The sequence below is a fragment of the Falco cherrug genome, chromosome 5, assembly GCF_023634085.1.
Source record: "Falco cherrug isolate bFalChe1 chromosome 5, bFalChe1.pri, whole genome shotgun sequence".
Lineage (NCBI taxonomy): Eukaryota > Metazoa > Chordata > Aves > Falconiformes > Falconidae > Falco > Falco cherrug.
This window is the reverse complement of record NC_073701.1, coordinates 28,794,230-28,813,796: the sequence shown is the minus strand read 5'-3', so window position 1 is coordinate 28,813,796 and position 19,567 is coordinate 28,794,230. Positions and strand designations below refer to the sequence as shown.

General features: G+C 41.3%; 1 protein-coding gene across 2 annotated transcripts in view; it reads right to left on the bottom strand.

Annotated features, from left to right (window-relative positions):
* Nucleotides 1-11,861: 11,861 nt before the first annotated feature.
* KDM7A (lysine demethylase 7A) overlaps nt 11,862-19,567 on the bottom strand; it is a 71,830-nt gene continuing 64,124 nt past the window's right edge. For both annotated transcript variants that reach the window (XM_055711124.1, XM_055711125.1), the window contains exon 20: nt 11,862-19,541. In XM_055711124.1, the coding sequence (XP_055567099.1) occupies nt 19,447-19,541 (95 nt within the window). In that variant the 3' untranslated portion in view covers nt 11,862-19,446. The remainder of the gene's footprint in view (nt 19,542-19,567) is intronic.

The following is a 19,567-nucleotide window of genomic DNA, read 5'->3' as shown; positions in this document are numbered from 1 at the left end:
GATGGCCTTGTCACTAAAGGCTTCGTTTTCAGCTGCCACCAAATATTTTTCTGTGCAAAGCAAGCAGCCAGGGCCATTTTTGTTCCTGCTTTGCTTAGGTTCTTCAGAGCAAGAACTCGTTGAGCATGAAGACAGCATGGACCTCAGTCAAGCTCTGTGCATGCAACAGCAATGCAAACATGTACATTCTCCTTCCTTTTTCACTTCGATGCGAGTTGCTTTACACAGATGTCAAGGCAAGCGCAGATACAACAGCCTCCCAGGTTCTGTCTCCTGGAAACCCCAGAGCGCATGCCTGCCAGCCTGTGCTTTTAACGTCTGGCCACAGGAGCACTGTGAAACGGGCAGGACCTGTGCAGCCTTGTGGCAGTACTGTCATTTGCTATGTTTACAGGGCACCTCCTCTCTTTTGGCAGCTAGCAGCGGTAGGCAATTAAAGGCACTTGCAAGCGCAACACCAGGCAAGTGTCTCACTCCAGCTGGCATGGGCAGGAGAGACCAAAGTAAGAGCAGCAGCTCTGAAAAGGGAAATGAGACAGGCAAAGATGGGGGAATAGGAGATTAAAACATCAGATTGAAAAGGAACAATAAGTCCCTGGTGAGGAATATAACTGGAGGGTAGAGAAGGAACAGATTGCAACTCAGTAATGAGGCAGACGGTATTTTCTTTGTGATCTGAAAATTCATTTGGGCTTTCTGGCAGAGAAAGATCCCATGCTATTTAGAAATCTGCTTGATAGATGACCTCCCTCCCTCTGCCTTCAGTGGCAATAGCTGCTGGAGCAGGCAGGTCTGGCAGAGCTCACCTGGTCCTGAGGTCAGCCGGCTCTGGTGGCCGAGCCCTTGCAGCATGCTGGGGAGAAGGCAGGCGTCACAGGACCAAACCTTCCTGGTGCCTGCTCCAAGTTGCACATGCCTGTCAAAATGGGCAGGATGCTCTGCTTGGGCCACAAAGCCAAGGTGATAGCCAGGCTCAGCATCACAGGCAGTGCCCCAGGCACAAGGAGCTGCCTAGAATGGCTGAGGGCATCTGGTAAAACACTGTCTTGCTGCAAGAGTCCTTGGAGTATTGAGAGCCTAGCTCTTCTGTTCAGGCTGCATGGTTTCAGTCTGCAAGGGCTGCAGGCAGCAACACAGAGCATTTCAGGATATGACAACCTTGGAGCAGGGACATTGCTACCAGCCATCAGGACTAGTGTTCTGGCAGTGCTTGAAAAACCCTTCCAGGGAAGGAAAGGGAGGAAAGACAGCAAGCCACAGATCCTCATATCTAGCTCCCACCTCTCAGTTCTCTGTATTTTATTAGGCAAATAGCAGCTTAGGGTCAATAGCATCAGCCTCTTTCCTAGAAATGAAATAACCACAGCCAACTATCAGGTTGCCAAGCTGGGGACCTGGGATGCAGGCAGAGGTTCCTGCTCTGCAGTAGGCTGCTTTTGCTGTCCTTAGCACAGCATTACTTCTATGACACCAGGCAACAGCACATCTCTCCTTCGCTGTGGTTTGCGGGACATAAGTATGAAAGATCATAGAATCAGAGTCATTTATGTTGGAAAAGACCTTTGAGGTCATCAAGTCCAACCGTTAAGCCAGGACTGCCAAGTCCATCACTAAAGCATGTCCCTAAGAACCATATCTATGTGTTTTCTAAGCGCTTCCAGGGATGGTGATTCCAGCACCTCCCTAGGCAGCCTGTTCCGATGCTTGACCACCCTTTCAGTGAAGTAATTTTTCCTAATATCCAACCTAAACCTCCCCTGGCACAACCTGAGGCTGTTTCCTCTTGTCATCTGGGAGAAGAGACTGACCCCCACCTGCCTACAGCCTCCTTTCAGGCACCTGTAGAGAGCAATAAGGTCCCCCCCCAGCCTCCTTCTCTCCAGGCTAAACAACCCCAGTTCCCTCAGCTGCTCCTCATAACGCTTGTGCTCCAGACCCTTCACCAGCTCCGTTGCCCGTCTCTGGACACGCTCCAGCACCTCAGTGTCTGTCTTGAAGTGAGGGGCCCAGAACTGAACACAGTATTTGAGGTGCAGCCTCACCAGTGCCCAGTACAGGGGGACAATCACCTTCCTCGTCCTGCTGGCCACACTGTTTTGGATGCAAGCCAGGATGCTGCTGGCCTTTTTGGCCACCTGGGCACACTGTTGGCTTATTCAGCTGGCTGTCAACCAGCACCCTCAGGTCCCTTCCCTCCAGGCAAGATGGAGCAAGACCTCCCACCCACATGCTTAGTTTCCTCATTGAAGCCTTGGCAGAAGTACTCAGAACAAGTGGGCAGAGGGAGTCCATTCGTTTTCTTTCCTGTGGGATAAAGAGATTACAGTTCTCAGTCACCAGACTGATACTTGCCTTTAATACTAAAGCCTCCAAAACAAAAGAACAAAGAGAAATTCAGCATAATCAATAGCTCTGCATGCAGAGTGCACCTAATGGCCCACACAGAGAGCAGCTCTACGAAGATACAAATCCTCACTAACATTCACCAGGAGGTTTCCTCTCCCCTACCATTTGCAGGGAGGAACAGCAGAGATGCAAAGTGCCCTTTGAAGTATTTGGTTCCAACAAGACACAAAGGCTTGGTTTGCTCAGAACAAGTCACACACACTTGCACCCCAGAGGCTGTGGACTGCCAGGCCTCTGACCATCTCTCTGCTTCACGCTAACATGTGTGCTGCTACCCATTGTGCAGTCAGCAGCAACCTCCATGAAGAAGACAAGCCCATGAGAGAAGCCTGGCTAAGCAGGAATTCAGCGTCAGCCTTCGAGACCCTCTCTGCCCACCAGCTGACATGGGCTCTTCTACCCATCCACAAATTTAACTCACAGCCAGGAATGTCACCAGAGCTTGCTTTTACCCTGGAAACACAGCAAACAGCATAGTGCCAGCATATGGACCAGATCACCACCCACGACCACCTGATACAGGGCATCCCCAGCAGCAGACAACTTCAAATGAAGATGCCTCCTTAGGAGATTTGCTCTTGGCTCACATGATAAGTAGGGGGACAGCTACAGGGCCAACTTGAAACACCAGGCTAGGCAGTCTCCCTTCTGACACAAAAACAAAAGTGAAGCCCCTGCCACATGGAACCATTGTAGACTGGTTTTGCGTTACCAACGTGCTTGCAAAAGGCATGAATATACTTACGTCCTTCTTGGCTGCATATCCATTTAGGTGTTACCACCAGCAGTTATTCAGGGACCATCATGCTTAGTTCTTGTATCTTCCTCTCCTATGGAAGTTTTCATCATGTTTTGGAATCAAGTTCATAGACTCTCACAAGCCACCTCTGGCCTTTTATTTCAAGACATTTGCTTACAAGGGGTGAATTATTTCTGACTGGTGCGATCATTGCACATATTGTTAAGAAAAGCCCACCTGTAGGTCTGCAAGGTCAGGATATTCCTGAGGAGTAACAACAAAAAGGCAGACACCATTTAAAACGGATCTCAGACCATCAGTCACTAAGGCACTCTGCTTTGTAAGTCTTGCATACAAAGGACCAAGTATCAGCCCTCGTGCTTTGCCAAAGCAATGTTCCTGCCTCGTATGAGGAGACACTTCAAAAGGCATCTCTATCCCAATTTACTTAAAAAAAAAATAAAGAAATTTGTGCTCTGGCCACAGAAGTGCCATGCAAATCCCTGTGAGCTGATTTTTCTGGAGAAGTTCCTTGCCTCTAACACTGCTGAGAGAAAGTCAATATTTAACAGAACAGATGCCACAGAGATACAGTTCTGTTTTTGGAAATAAACATGAAGGCCATATTGAACATGCCCACACATCCCCAACATGACACACATTTACTGCATGGCCCTGAGGACAGCCGTGAGCTGGATGTCAGAAAGCTGGCTGGATTTACCTGCAGACTGGTGGGGAGGCATGGGGGGAAATAACCTAATAAGTTGCAGTCCTGAAAAGCTGTATACATTTCAGGTTCTGTCTAAACGTTCTTCCAAAAGACTCTGCAAACTCCAAAGGACAAGTGCAATGTCAACTTTCTCAAATTACTTTGTTAGGAAAATACGATGCAGGGCAGAGGTTTTTCCTGATTTAAAGCAGCAACAAAGTGCTTTCAATGGTAACAATTCCTCAGCCCAGCTGAACAGCATGTGGCTTTCTAGAGCAGTTAAGGCAAGATGATCGTGAATTGCATCGAGATCCATCTTTTTTCTTATCTTCTTCTCACTTTCCTCCAATCTCTTCAGTTTAGTGGCAGACCAATTGCAAGATGGATACCAACAGAGAGACATGAAGGTTTTCTTTGCTGTGACACTGAAGTAAAGCCTTTAAACAATAAGCACAGACTCACAAATGAGATCACATCAGATTCTCACCTGTCTCCCCTCAATGAGTGAATGCCTAAAAATCGATGAACAGGCTAAAACCCTTCTGAATGTTTTACTGCATGCACAAACACGCAGACAAAGCGCAGTCTTAGGCTATGGGAAGTCTGGCAGTCAGGCAACTTATATCAAAGCAGGGAAACTGCAGGGAAAAATCTAAGAAAAAAGTTACAAGACGTTACACGAGGAAACCCAGCAGCAAGGTGCATTTGCTACAACATCATTCCTGTGATTCCTCATGGGTCTCTTCAACAACTTACAGTTGCAGCCAGGACTACAATGTTGTTTTTCTGATAGACAGGACTACTAAAGATTTTCAAGCCTACCAAAGCAACACAAACCCCCCACAAATCCAAGCCACAAAAACTGTCACAAGTTGGTATTTCCACTCCCTCATTTATCCCCAGCCTTCTCCCCAAAAAACTGAGTCAGTCAAAAATCATTTTAGTCTTATTTTAAGGCATTGGCTGTTTTGCTATTTAAGTGCAGGTTACTTTGAAATAAGAATAGAATTGTTTGCATTTTTTCCCTGAAGAAAAGCTGTACCAAAACCTAATCTCCTTTCACACACAATGTAGGTGCCAGGAATCTGCATTTTCCCCACAGAAGAACGCTGTGGGAAAGACATGCCATACACATCTCCTGGGTTCATGGGAACTGGATGTAAAAACTGGAGGACCAGTTGAGAGATGCAGTAAAAAGATTGGCTTTATTCTGTTGTAGGAATATCCCTTTGACTGTGACCCTGCCGTTTTAGTCATGGTTTCTCTGGGGTACATCATGACTAACATCTCCCACTGTACATCCCTGACAGCAGAGGAAGTGCTGGCCTCCAAAGCAGTAACAGTGGTGAGTGCAGCCCTTTGTCTTCACCGGATATTTTCAGGGTAGCACAGAAAAAGCAGTCACATCTGGGACCATCACAAGGGGCCACTGGCAAAAATCCAGAGGCTCCATAGAAGCAGCAGACTGTGGATTTCGACGCCTTGGGCAGGATGTCTGTTTCCACAATGGCTGGGGAAGGAAGAAACATAAAGGGAGATGGTCTGATAAGAATATAGCCATGATAAAAAGACTCTGTTCAGGATTAATTTATTTTAGCAAGAAGAAAGGTGCCCACAGTAACTGGCTACAGACGTTAGTCTCTTGCCTCAGTGAAATGGGAACTGGCTACCCTTCAGGCAAAATTAAATGCTGGATTTTTAAAAGAGTACAAAAACAGACAGAGAGCAGAACAGATGTGAGAGACAGTGGGCTTGTCTCATTCATCCTGGGGTTTTGCAGAAAGTTGCTAAAACAATTTCCTCAGCAATTTCAATGCTGGTGGCTCTGTCCTGCTTTCTCCTGGACAGAGGAAACTTAGCAGCTGCAAGCTGAAGATCTCTGCTTTCTGAAATCAAGCATCAATTCCATAATAAAAGCTACCAGCCTTTCACTTCAAAATTTGTTCTGCTGCCCTTGGATAGCTGGGAACATTCATGTTAGTGAGCAGTGGAGTAACTGACCCACCTGTAAAGGGCTTTCCTAAAACTTTATAAAACACCACACCATGTGAACACTCCCCCCTTCTGGTTGCCAGCTGGTCTTGATGCCACCTCGGCTAAGGTTTTTACCGAGGGAAAACCAGAGATTTCAGAAGTAAAGCTTGAGGCTGGGATTCCCTACACAACGAGGCCATTCGCGTGACGAGGCATCACGTTCAACCTCCCAGCACCTGCCCGGGGCAAGCTGTCCCACCTGCCCTCTATTTTGGGTCGCTTTGCCTTTTCCAGACTTAGTGTTAGTTTGTGCATTCCTGTGTCACATGCCAGCAGTGACAGCTGTGATCGGGCGCTGCCCCCCACCGCGCTTGGACTCCCAAGTTCCCCCTCGGGCGGGCGGGAGCGCTGCAGGCTGTGCCATGAGCTCCTCCTGCTGGTACCAGCATCGCATGAACTGCCTCTGTTCAGGGCTCAAAAATAAAAACACAAGCTTTTGGGCATTCTTCTATACTCAAGAAACACATTTTAAAACGGAAACAGAAAATAAACTATCTTTTCTGAGAGTGATGTAAAGGCGTTCGTTCCTCACCGCTTGCAGATGTTGGCAAAGGGAATGAACACGTCCTTGACCCTCACATTGATTTTCCCCCCCCCCCATAAAAATCACAAGTTTCACCTTTTCTTCCTAGCAGAAGAAATACTTTTGATTGCTGCAGTTTCCACTCTTTTTATGACCTACAGTCAAAGAAATACATCCTTCCTAACCACTTACATCTGTTGGAAACAGCCTGCTCCATGCCGAGTCTGCAGGGCAGGAAGTGGGAAAGAGGAAGGAGAGTTATCCCTAATATTTTCTGAGACTGGGATGGACTAGATAGAATGGGAAATTCTATTCTGATCAAATATCTTGGGTAAAGATATTACAGAAAGCAAAAGTATAAATAATCCTGGCTCAAGGCTTTAACCGAACGAGGCACTGCACAGGCAGCTAGCATCCAGCAGCTGCTGCCCCAGAAAGGTCACGTTGCAAAGAACGAGCAGCAACACCTGAGTGAATGGAAAAAACTGTGAAAGAGAACAATACAGATTTTGCAGACGGCCAGTAGCAGTGGTCTCCACTACCCTTCTAGCTGGCCGTTAATAAATGGTATTTTGGCATTGTAGAGTATCTTCTGATCTCTTTATAACATGATGTTTCATAAATATATGAATATGTAAATAAATTCATAAATTAATTAATACGAATTCTTTACACACACTCTGCTAGCCAAACAGCAGAAACAAAATCTTGCTGTCGGATCTGCCTCTGCTCAGAGCCTTGCTGTCAAAAATGGACTTGACATACTTTAAAATTTTCAGAACGGGGCATCAGACACTGTTCACGGTGGGCTAGCAGAAAACTTTGTTAATCCTGCCCATTTTCAGTACATAGCCAAAATGTCTCAAGTCAGAACTATTGAACATCTTGCATTAGAAAGGCTCATTTTAGAAATGTGTTTGCCAGGGTATCCTTCTGATGACTTGGCATGGAATTGTACAATAGCTGATCTACATAACATCAGACAATCCACTTTTCCCCACTATCTTCAGCATCCCTTCCTTTTTTCCCTTTGCTGCTTTTACATGATCACTGTCTCTTATGCAGCACAAGAAGTGCAGACCATATGCTTCCAAAAACCCACTTTGCTCAGGTACTGACACATGGAGAGAGAAGTGGATTACACCAGCGATCAGAGGCACAACCCAGCCCTGTGCCAGACTGCATTCCTGTGCAGACAGTATTTGCCTCGGCAGTCAATCCCCACTTCTGGGAAAAGCATGGATTCAATGAGCTGTGTACACATACACACAAATCGGGATCTTTTCTTCCGCAGACCTCTAAGATACCTTATGAACTAATAGTGATGCAGGTCCTATGTTTGAAAGTGATCTCTAAGTCCCTTGCCAAGCCTCTAAGAAAGAAAAGTTAACGCCATTTCAATTCCCAGCTATTGATGTTACTGATGATGATCTTGATAGTGCTGATTTGGAAGCCCGCTGGGCTGTTGAATGTTACTGGCTATTCTGAGGTATGGCAACCTTTGGGCTCACACTGCATCGTTAATTAGTAACTTTAAGATATCAATACCATTCAAGGAGACAGGAAAACCAGCTAGCAATAGTTGCACCCAGAAACACCCTCAAAGATGCAGAGAATTTGAAAAACGTAGAAATGGAAGGCCAGAGATATCTTAGCTTACATACAAGAATTACATCAGTGAAAAGGACTAAGCACTTGAATGCAGAAAAGCTGCAAAGTGTAGCCAAAAAAATTGTGACGTAAAAAATAAAAACCCATACAGCACCCTAAAATGCCCAATAAGATTTTTGTTCCCTTCTTCTACAAAAACTAAAAATCTACAGAAATAACCTGTAAGATTTTTCAGACTTGTGATTTTTAACTTGGCATCAAACATGGGTTGCAAGAGAACACAAGCCTAAACATAAGACAGTAGTGAAATGGACTAAAAAAAAAAAAAAAAGCCATTAAAAAAATTAAAGTTACTAAATATTGTCCATTTCAGATTCTTTGCAGAACTAGCCAGTATCTAGATCCATTATAGTCCAATCTTCCTGGCAGCTGATAATTAAATTCAAGCAGAGAGATCCAGAGATCTTAAGTAATTCTCAAAGAGGTCACCTAGTTTAGATGTTTGGTTTAGATGGTTTTATAGAAAAGGAAATGTGCCTGTTTAGCCTCCTTCTGTCCTGTTACTACCCTGACTGAAACACTGATGAATCACTTCCCAGGCTAAGCTGCTACATTATCAGGTGACTGAAGCATTGGAGAAAGCTACATTCCACTCAATTTCATTCAAAGTAACAGCCGAGGAATGAAACACAGCAAAACGACAATGGCTTAGAAAAAGCTTTTCCAAAACTGCAAAACGGAGAGGTCTGCTTCATATTATGCCAGTGGTGTAAGTGAAAGACTGATTTGGAAAAGTAAGATTTCAATAATACTTTGAAATACTTAAAACTCAAGCTGACCCCAGGGGTTGCATTTATAAGGAGGTTTGGATACCTCTGTATTATTTTCTGGCCTGTCTATCACAGAAAGGTACTTAACCTCTCCAAACCCAACATCTTGTACAAAGGGTTAGGTCACCAGTCCAGGGAAGCACAGAACCTTCCCCAGCTGGAAGCAGTCCCCAGTGGGCAGTGGCTGGGGGATGGGAGCCTTCCTCTAAGGCTACTCTTTTTTTTCCAATACAAATTCAGAGTTTCACCTTTTCTTCCTAGCAGAAGATATAAATTTGAATGCTGCAGTTTCCACTCCTTTTATGATCTTGGTCTAGCTACTGCTTCTCCCCACACACAGGGGAAAGAGACGTCCATCTTTTAGGCCCCCACCACTTCCATGTTCTTCACCACATGGGCTGGCAGGATTTGAATACAATCAGGAAAGAAGTGAAAAGAACTTCTTCTCCACATGGGAGCTGGCATGTCAACCAGTCAAAATGGGAGAAATTCTGCCCTTTGCAGGTGTCTCAGTGATGCCTGCAGACCTCTGCTTCCCTCTCCTAAAGGACACCAGTTCCTCTGCTGAGTGGCCAATTACTCTGATCCTTGCTGCTCCCTTCCCTGCAAGTACACCCCAGAGGCCCTCATCACATTAGCAAAACAAAGGTTAAGATATAGCAGCACAATCCAAAGCCTTTCCATTAAATGGATTCCTGCACGGGAGAAAGCAGCTCCCAGGCAGCAGAAGGATGACCCTCGCATCAGAGGCTGAGCTGGGAAGCACCGAGACAACCTTTTTTCCAGGAGAGCACTGGGAGTTCTGAATCATCAGTCGCCTTGACCAAGGATCCCAAAAGAACACACCGCAGCATCACCTGAAAACCCTTAGAAGCAGCGCCTACATATTCAGAGATCTGTCACTACATCAGCGGAGGCATTAATTTAGACATTAATGTCAGTGTGTGCATGTACAGCAGCTGTAGTTAGAAATTAAGGGTAGGATTGTAGCCAAGATGTGCAAACCTAAGCAGACTCTTCCCTCGAAAAAGAAAACCGGGGTGCTTCTAGCCAGAATCAACCCTGTTTTGGCCCTACTACTTGCAGCTATTTCCATCACCTGACAGTCCAAGTATCTCAGGTATTAAGCCCATTCAGTATAACCCCTCCATGCAGGTGAAACAGTGGAAAATCTAGCATTCCCGCAGCTAAAGAAGAAAAAGTTACCTCTCTTTATGTATGTGTAACAAAATTATTAGTAAAGATATTGCTTTAATCATAGTTATGGTAAAAATACTAATATTACTGGAGTTTTGGTAGCTTACATTCTGTAGTGTTTAAAATTATTTGAAATTAGAGACAACAGAAAAAATGGACAGAATAAACATATGTGTGTGTTAAGTATACACACACACTTGGTATTGTACTTGCCATGGTTGAAGACAGTTTTAGCATAAAAATAATAAGAAGAAAATCTAGATCCTGTGGCCTGCTAAAGCATTTCTGATTCCCTCAGTTCTGTAATCTTGGGAATCATCCTCTTTTTGAAGTTGTGGTATTTTTAATGTACTCAACACATTAACCTCAGGGACTTTGCCTCGCTCCTACATCTCCTCCTAGACACTACATATATTTTGCATTCAATACATCCAAACAACATCCTTTTCCTCCTCACTTACTATAGTAAGTGATACTTAAAATGTACTGCAAAATAAGACAGCTACTTATGGCAACACTACTGAAAACAGCCTGTGAGCTACCAGTTCACAGCAGTGGCCCTGTACTGTGAGTACATAAGCCAGGCAAGGTTTGCATGGAGAGGAAACGTCTTACATCTGAACCATGGGCGCTAAACACTGCAAGTATTTCCCACTCTCCAAATAAGTCTAATGCATCTCACTTCCCCTTACAAACCTCACTCATAGGGTTACTGTGGGGATGTATAACATGAAATCTTTCTGCTTTCAGTACAAGCTCAACTCCTTTAAGTGAAAACATCTTAATATTGAAGAAAATGGATCAACAGAACCAGTGCCTAAAATGATTTCACGTAGCCACAGAAGACGTATGTTATACAATGCTTTTGCATTTTCCCAAAGCATCACTAATACCTCTTCTCGGAGCTGTGCAAAAGCCTGGGAAGAAAGACATCGTTCAGAAGCCACATCCAATTTAATGCTTGGTCACCCTCCCAGGATTACGGCAATTCAGCATCACTTGTGGTGCTTAGTTTTATGACAGGCACAGCTGCCCAGCGGCCTCTGGAATATGATCAACTCATTTTGCAGTAGCGCACTGCACAGCTCACAGATTCTTCTCCTCCCTCTCACTGGAGCTGGGCTGAGTACAGATGAATTTAGGAGTAAAAGGGTTCCTCTCAATGCTAATTTCATCCGAGTCACCCAGGTCTGGCACTGCTTTTAGGACACTTGGCAAGGTAAATACGCTTTTTGAATGCTTTCCTCCTTCAATAGGTGTAACTCGGTGGGAACACAGAGGTTAGCTGTCACGTGAGGCACAGCTCTTTAACCACATTGGAAGAACTCTGTTCAGGAACCATCACATGATGGCATTCAACAGAATCTCTACGAGTGCCGGTTGAGCACAGGAAAATCCTTACTGGGCCAGACCTGTAATGGATCTATTCAAAGATCTTTTGTAAAAAAGTAAAACCTCCGTAACTAGAAATCAACAACTTAAGAATGAAGCACATGATTTAGTATTTTTTTCAAATTCATACCAGTCTGAAAAAGCCGCTTAGTTGAACCACATTTTCACAGCCCAAATTCTATTTCGGGAGATCAGAGTAGCAGTTTCTAGTTTTGTTGGCTTTTAGTTTTACTGAAACAAAGCGCCAGCTTGCATCTTTACACTTACCAGCAAAGTGTATGACTCAAGGGCAAATGTTTCTTCCAGATAAATACCACATTCTCCAAGTACGGGTGGGAACTTTACTCACACCCATTGCAGCAAATAAAACATTACTTACAGGAAACGAACTTTGGGGCAAAGCATCACAAACAAGCAGACTCTTTGTATACTGTTCTTTTAGTTGACTTACATGATCCAAAGTAGAGTATTTTTTCCAAGACCAAAGCAAATACAGCAGGAGCAGTACAGATAAATAGATCTATTAAGCCAAACACAATTCTTCAAAAATTTGCAGTACTTATTCTAAAGACTGAATATAATTGGCTTCAGAGAAATCAGACCTTAGTCTAGACAAAGCAAACTGTCCTATTAGCCGCCTGTTAGGTGGAATACTATGAGCTCTGGCAATGAGAGACTTTATTCACTGTCTTTATCACCCAGCTATTTCTTCTGCAGGTGAAGACTTTAGTCATTGACCACTGTAGAAACAAAGGCATTTAAAATTCCTGGCTGTATCAGAATGAGTAACAACAACATTCTGGTTTTACAGTTTCAGTCTTCATTCACTTTTGGCTTGAGACAGTTTACATTACTTACCAGCAGTAAAAGCGTAATTTCAAGGGCTCCCAGGAGAAATACTTCTATACAAAAAAAGTTTCTATAGAAACCAACACTCAGCATGATTGACTTCGTATTAATTCTACTACTTAGGTTTCCATCATCAATCCAAAGTTATATCTAAACAAAACAAACAAGAAAAGATTTGGTTGAATCTGTTAACTAATGAGCCACCACCACAATAGCTTCACAACTTAAGCAGGTCATGACAAGTCCTCAAGACAGAGAGTTGACCTTCACTAAATGGACACAAACCCAAGTTTGTAGGCACTTTACAAGGGGGTACTCTACCTCAAATGCAGTAGAAGACTGTTGATTAAGAAAAAAAAAAAACCAAACCCAAACCAAAAAGAAAGAAACAAACCCAAGAACTTTAGTCTTCAAATACCAAGAATATCTTGCCCATTCCCTGACTTTAGAAATTAGATTCTTTTGTCTCAATTTGGTAGCCTTGAAATCTTCAAAATACGTCTGTCCATTAGGGAAGAACAATCCTCCTCAAATAGAAAAGTAAGAAACCAGGAACTGACTTTTAATGGAAATATGGCTCCAGGTGCTCAAGGCTATCCAGTAGCATGTAAAGAAGCACTTTTGAGATATTTCACACATTTTCCAGTGTATTATCCTACCAATTATGCACCAAAAAGCAGTCACAGAGGAAAGCTCTGGAGCATAGCTTGCAAAACAAAAGGACAAATAGTAAAGGTGCTTATATAGGTTTTTATATGGGTATGAAACTTGTATTTGTGGCCCACTGAGGTGCCCTCAAGTCTATCGCTTTCTTTTAAGACCAAAACATTGGTATGAGCAAGTTCAGCGTGACAAACCCAGATGAGTGAGTCTGATGGAAATGCATAGGTTGTAGCATTGCTCTTCAATCACAGTGATCAAGACTTTTTCAAAATATGTGGTTGCTCTAATAGAAAAACAGCTCTTTCAGATCTTTGGCAAATCTTTGGCTAACCAAATTTAGAATTAGTTTTAACACATTAATTGAAAAGATGTAAAGGCATGTCAAAATACAGCAGGAACTGATTTCTGGACATATGAATATTTAATCTTTCCCCCCTGTACTTAAATAATTATTTTTCCTCACTATTTCTTACTCCACTCAAAACTTGTTTTTGAAACAGCACAGAAGTTTCTGCCACCAAAATCTACAACACTACCATGTTTTAAACTTCAGGCCACCGAACTTTTTTGTTGGGGCTTTTTAACTATTCCCATCTTATACTCAAGCAGTACATGGTTTCACGAGATCAGCATTCTTGGTTTTTGCCTGTAAAGCACCTGGCACAATGAAGTCCTGTCTCCGAACAGATCTCCTACTTATTACAGTCAACCATAAATTCTCTGTAAACTAAAAGCCAGGCTAAGTAGTAAACTTGAGCAGCTGCAGAGGATGCTCAAATCAAACACTTTTTGACACCTGGTTCTTCCAATGCCACTGCTGTATCATTTATCTAAGGTTCTCATAAAATGACCGTCAGTGGAACCTAAGGATCTGCCCATCACAGCACTGAGGCAGTTCAGTAGCGTGGACTACTATCTGCAGAAGAAAATGCATTACGTGAAGTTGGAGTGCAACACAGTAATGCTTCCATTACCCCCAAGTAGAGTACCCACATGCAAACTCTGTACTGCCATAGGGAGTTAAAACAGGGAACGCTGACAGCTGTAAACTAGATGATGACATGCATTTAAAGAAATCAGAAAAGAAGTCATCCAGGATGTAAGCAAGTATGACAAAGTACATGGAAGCGTGAAAGAGAAAGCTCTTCTTCCAGAAACTGCATACACTTAAAGGAAAAATAAAAGTAATTTAAAAAAAATAATCAAGATATGAGTCAGTCATCAGTAGCATGAGACAAACCTGAACAAAAAACAAGAACAAGAACATGAAAATACCATTTGACACCCTTCTTGCAGTTCTAGATCTGCTAATATGATCAATCACAAACACTTCCACCACCCTTTTATATCAGGATTCAAAACGAGTATTCACATCTTCACAAAATGCATTTAGTTGCCATAAAACATACTTGGATTGAAATGAGATTTGCACTTTGAAAAATAAAAGAAAAAGTACAAGAATATTCCCTCTCACATTTCTCCAGAAAATGTCTTCTTTAAAATGCACAGAGATTGGACCTACAAAAGCATTTTTCTCCTCATGATATTCTGTACAGTTTTCTGTATTTACATGGGAACAAATGAGCATAAGCCTGGAGAAATTAAACACTTTAGAGTGCTAAAATCAAAACATAGGCAATACAATTTTTTAATTTCAGTATTTTAAAGTACAGAGTGGAAACTATGAATATCAAATACAAATTTAAACAAAACCACTTGTCCTCCCCTAGAATAATCAATGTGAACTACTTATAGAAACTTACAAATTTAAAGTAAAATCAAAACAAAATAAATACTGTACATACACTTTCCCTGCCTGCAGGCAAAAGAGGATGGGAAATACTGTTATGAATTGAAAAAAAATGCTCTTAAAGCTGCAGCATCCCATTTCCCAGCCAAATACTTAACACAGTAGTGCGTTTCTGTAAAAAGGAAGACACACATACACCGACCCCTACTGAGCAGACAAGCTAATATTTTCAGAGACATTAGAAAGAAAGATAGAAATTAGACTATGAGTAGAAAAAGGAGAGGAAAAGACAAACGGGCCAGCAAAACATTACTACAAAACTAGTAAATATAGCCAAGAACTAGCCCCTTTCTTTTTTTCTTTTTTTTTCAAATTTCATGGTTTTTTTTAAAAAAAAGATTCACCAAAGCATTGGCAGCAATAGACATTTCCCAGCAGAAGTGACAATACATATCAATATAATCTCTTAAAAGTGATCCCTTTCATTCCCTTCCCAAAGCATGAAACTCTTATGGCTTAATTTATATTAAAAGTAGAAAAAGTCTTTTTTTCCAAATAGAAATGCAGTCTATGAAGAACATGCATTTCCTTATCAGTGCTACTTATATTTCCCATCCACTGCATGATTTATCACTCACATGCTCCCACAAATAGGGTGCTTTTTGTTGGGGTGGGTTTTTTTTGTTGGGTTTTTATTTTTTGGAAAAATGGATGTTGCAGCTTTTAATCTTGTTTAACCGCAAATAGTAAGGCCCTTGGTTCCATTTATATTTCTTCTGTGAAAGAGTAGCTCTGGGCTCACTCAACCCCAGAGCTACAAACAGCTTTTAATGGAAGTATTACATGAATGAAACTCTGGAAAGACACTGATCTGGGGGGTCATGGTGGGGGTCTGAAGGGATAGATGAACATGTGGAGCCTGAACAGGGCACTAGTTATAGGCTTGTAGTACCATGTCGTTCTAGCTTCGGTTCTGCTCAGTCTCCACAATTCCCAAAAAGGGGGTAGAAAGATTCACACCAGCTCTGACTCCAAAACCCTGCAAAAATTTTCAACATTTACAGTTTAAAGGCCTTATGAATGAAGGTAGCTTTTGCCACATAGCAAAGCTGAAGCTTCTAAAATGTGATGACACTGTGCTCTTATCTCTCTACTAAAGATAATGCAAGCACTTCAACCACCAAAAAAACCAAAACCCCCAAATGGCCCATGTGATCAGAAAGCAACAATTTTAACTCAACATCTAACCCTTTCAAAATTGTCTTTAAGAATGGATTCATGTAGAGTATTATAGGTTGCATAGGTAATCTACCTCAGAGGTCAACAAAGGCTACCTTGTAGCCAGGGTTTATTAGCAAGTATAGTAGAAGAAGAAAAGGGAAAGTTGCTGGAAGAGTCTTTGATATAGTTTCTAGGTGGCCTTTCCATTTTCATGCTTGTTTCTTTTTTTTTTTCTCCAATTGCAGGAACGTGAGAACTTAGAGAATGGGAAAACCCCTACAATATTTCCTACTGTTCTGTGTAAAAAAAAAAATAAAATATTAAGTTTTATGCCAAATCCAAGTTCTCTGACTTTTCAAAAAAGATTATCCTTGAAAACGAGTTACCATAGTGGGCTTAATTCTCTTTGTTGTCCAGTCAGTGTTCCCTACTCCCTCCCTCTTCCACCCCAAGTGAAACAGCAAGAAAAAAAATAGGGCTTTTTCTCTCCACTACAACAACACAAGGTTCAGTCCATCTACAGAAAGATTGGTGCAGTAGTGTTTTCATCTAAATTTATCCCTACATACAAGTACACAAAACAAGTGAGGTCACTACATCCTCTTCATGAGCTACCAGGAGACTTTTTTCTTCTTTTTTCCCCCATTTTTTTTTCTTTTTTTTTTTTTCTTTTTTTTTTGTTTAATACTGCTCATCATGGCAATTTCTTTTGTGTTACTTATTCTGAGGTGGAACATCAGAATTAACTTCTGCTGGAAGCATGGATATCTGAAGAAAATGGGAATGAACCTTGCCTGTTGACAGCCTGTGAAGAGACTATTACATAAATTCATGACAGTGGAGAGCCACTTTGAAAAAAAAGGTAGAAAACAGAGTAGTGAAAGAATAAAATCAAGAAGAAATAATATATATGGGTCCAGCCACATCTGTGTTCAAACTGTAACATACAGATAAATAATGCAGATGGTCAGAAAAGAGACTTTGTATAAGCCAGTTACGGGTACAAGAAAGCATACTCCATATTTTCAAATTCCTTACTCCAGATTCTATTCTGGCATACTTCTATTTCAGATAAGTATTCTTAAAAAACTGCCTTTAAGGAGAGCGAGCTCATTCTTCATTCTGTTCTGAATCTGATTCCGGCCCTAAACTGAATTTTTCTTTTCTTAAAAATTATACAGCCAGCAAGAAGGAAACAGTTTGGTTCAATACGCTAAAGCTAAAACAGTTTCCAAAGCCTGGCAGGCATTAATCCATTTGCTCAAGCGTAAGCACAGAGAATATTTATATGGATATATAATTTTACCTAATATTGACAACATGGTTTATTTCTTTGACTTACTTTGGTGAGAACATATTAAAGACAGTTAAAATATTCTCTTTTAATTATTTCCACCTGGAAAACATAGCACCTGAGAACAGCAAGTACTCCTAGTGACTTTCAGCACCTGTAGAGTACCTCTTAGCTTATCTTCTGCTTTTTAGAAATCCTGTTACCTCCGTTCCCAATAGTCTAAACAAGGCTAATAGCTTGCAGTAAATTAAAAAAACCCCAACAAATCAAAACAGACTCAAAACACACTTTTGTGAAACCATAATTAGAAAACAAAAAAAGGTTAAAAAAATTCACCCATAAGCACACACACAAAAAACTATAAAGTCAAGAAGTTACAGTTTTTAAGCTCCAGAGAAAGTAAAGACATGAAAGCTACCTGACTTACTTGCAATCGCATTATGTTTTGATGTTTCTCAGTTCAGAAACAGGATAACATAATGCTAAATAGCTCTGACCCTGCAACAATCAAAAACACTTGACATCAGAACTACTTCCATAAATTTGTAAAGGCATTCATCATCTAGCCTAGATAAAATAACTCTGCACAAATGTTCTAGAAAGTCCAACTGAGTTTGTTTTTAAACCACAACAAGAGAAAACAATTCCAGTATAGAATATGGAGGAAGGAAAGACTGGTATGGAAAGTTAAATCAATTCAATGACTTGGAGAACTATGCCTGAGTATTTTTACTCTTAGCAACCAAAAAATAAACCCCAAACAACCAACAATATTGTTGTCACCAGCATATTAATGTTTACATTTTGGCTGGACCCTACAAAATGCCCTTTTTCCAGAATCAAGTAAAAGTATTCCCCTTTCCGCCTTCATCCCCAGCCCCCAAAAGTTAAATATTTAATTTTATATTACAGAAAAATACAAATTTTAAATCAAAAGTATTTACAATAATTCAGAATTGGCATTTGCTATCAGCTCAGTATGAAGCCTGACACAAATGAGCATTCTGATACCAGTAAGCTACTTTAATGCTTATATATGCACCAGTTAAGACTTTTAATTGGCTGTTTCACCCAGCTTTGAAAGCAACACACATTCTCCTGCCTTCCTGACTCTTCAGTAAAATGTGTTTGAAGTACAATAATAATATTTTAATGCTTCTTCCATGCTACATCAAGTAGTACGCCAAATCTTAAGACTGCAATGTATATCTTATGAGTTACTTCAGAGTAATTATTCTGAAGAAACATTTATCTTAACTGATGTCCCCGTTCCTCCAAAAAGATACGTTTGCCTCCTTTGTACCAACTCTTAAGTAACCTGTACAAATACAATTTCAGGGAGTCTTTTTACAGAAGAAAATCATCACAGACAGATCATCAGAAGGAAAAGTATGCTCTCCAATTTGGAGGAAAGGGGTGCAGTTTAAAACAAGTTAGCTACTGGACTGACATAAGAAGATTCTTCTGTCTTTAGGAGTCTCTTTAGTTCATCAAATAAATAAATCTGTATTAAAGAGGACAGGTCAAAAAATAATCAAGCTGGCAGAGAATATGCAACTTGCAAGTCAACAGAAGCCCAGCCAACAGCTTACAAAAAGCAGGGAAAAAAATAAGATTCCATATGCCTTAATTTAAAAAATAATTAATAATGCATCTCACCCCTATGTAAGACTACAACCTGAATACCAAATTTAGGAGTCCAGACTAATCACAATTAATGTGGCTCTCCACTGCACCAAACATACATTATCAAAACAATTAAAAACTTTCACATTCTTAAATCTAAATTAATAACTCACAAAAAAAGCCTTCCAAATAAATAGGTTTCTTAAATGAATTTAAAAGTTGTCAAAATCTATCAGAAATAAATTATTGATAAACCACCTTCATCATCTTCCTCTCATTAATTAGGTCAGAAACTACCAGCAACAAATGATATTCAAGCCCTGACGAGAGACTGTTTCTCACAGTCCATGTCTCTCTGAAGATTTCCCCATTCCCATATGGTTATTGCTGAGCAGGTGTGGCACAGTGAAAATGCAGCATTGGGTTGGTTTTTTTTTTTTGTTGGTTTTTTTTTTTTTTTCCTCGTTTTTGTTCATCAGGCAGTGTTTTATATGGTACATGCAAGTCTGCTTCAAGCAGAGGAATAACAGCAGCTCCAGGCTCTGTTGACCTCAATACTGGTCTGTGTAGGAAAGACAGCAGTAGTAGAAGTAGCAGCTACATTAAACAAAGAAGCGTGCATGGCCATTTCGGTTCAGCTTCAAGATCTTCCCAAGGCGCTGCTTAGCAGTTGCCATTCCTTTCTTTGGACGTTTGCCTGAAAAATGAAATCAAGTACTTCAA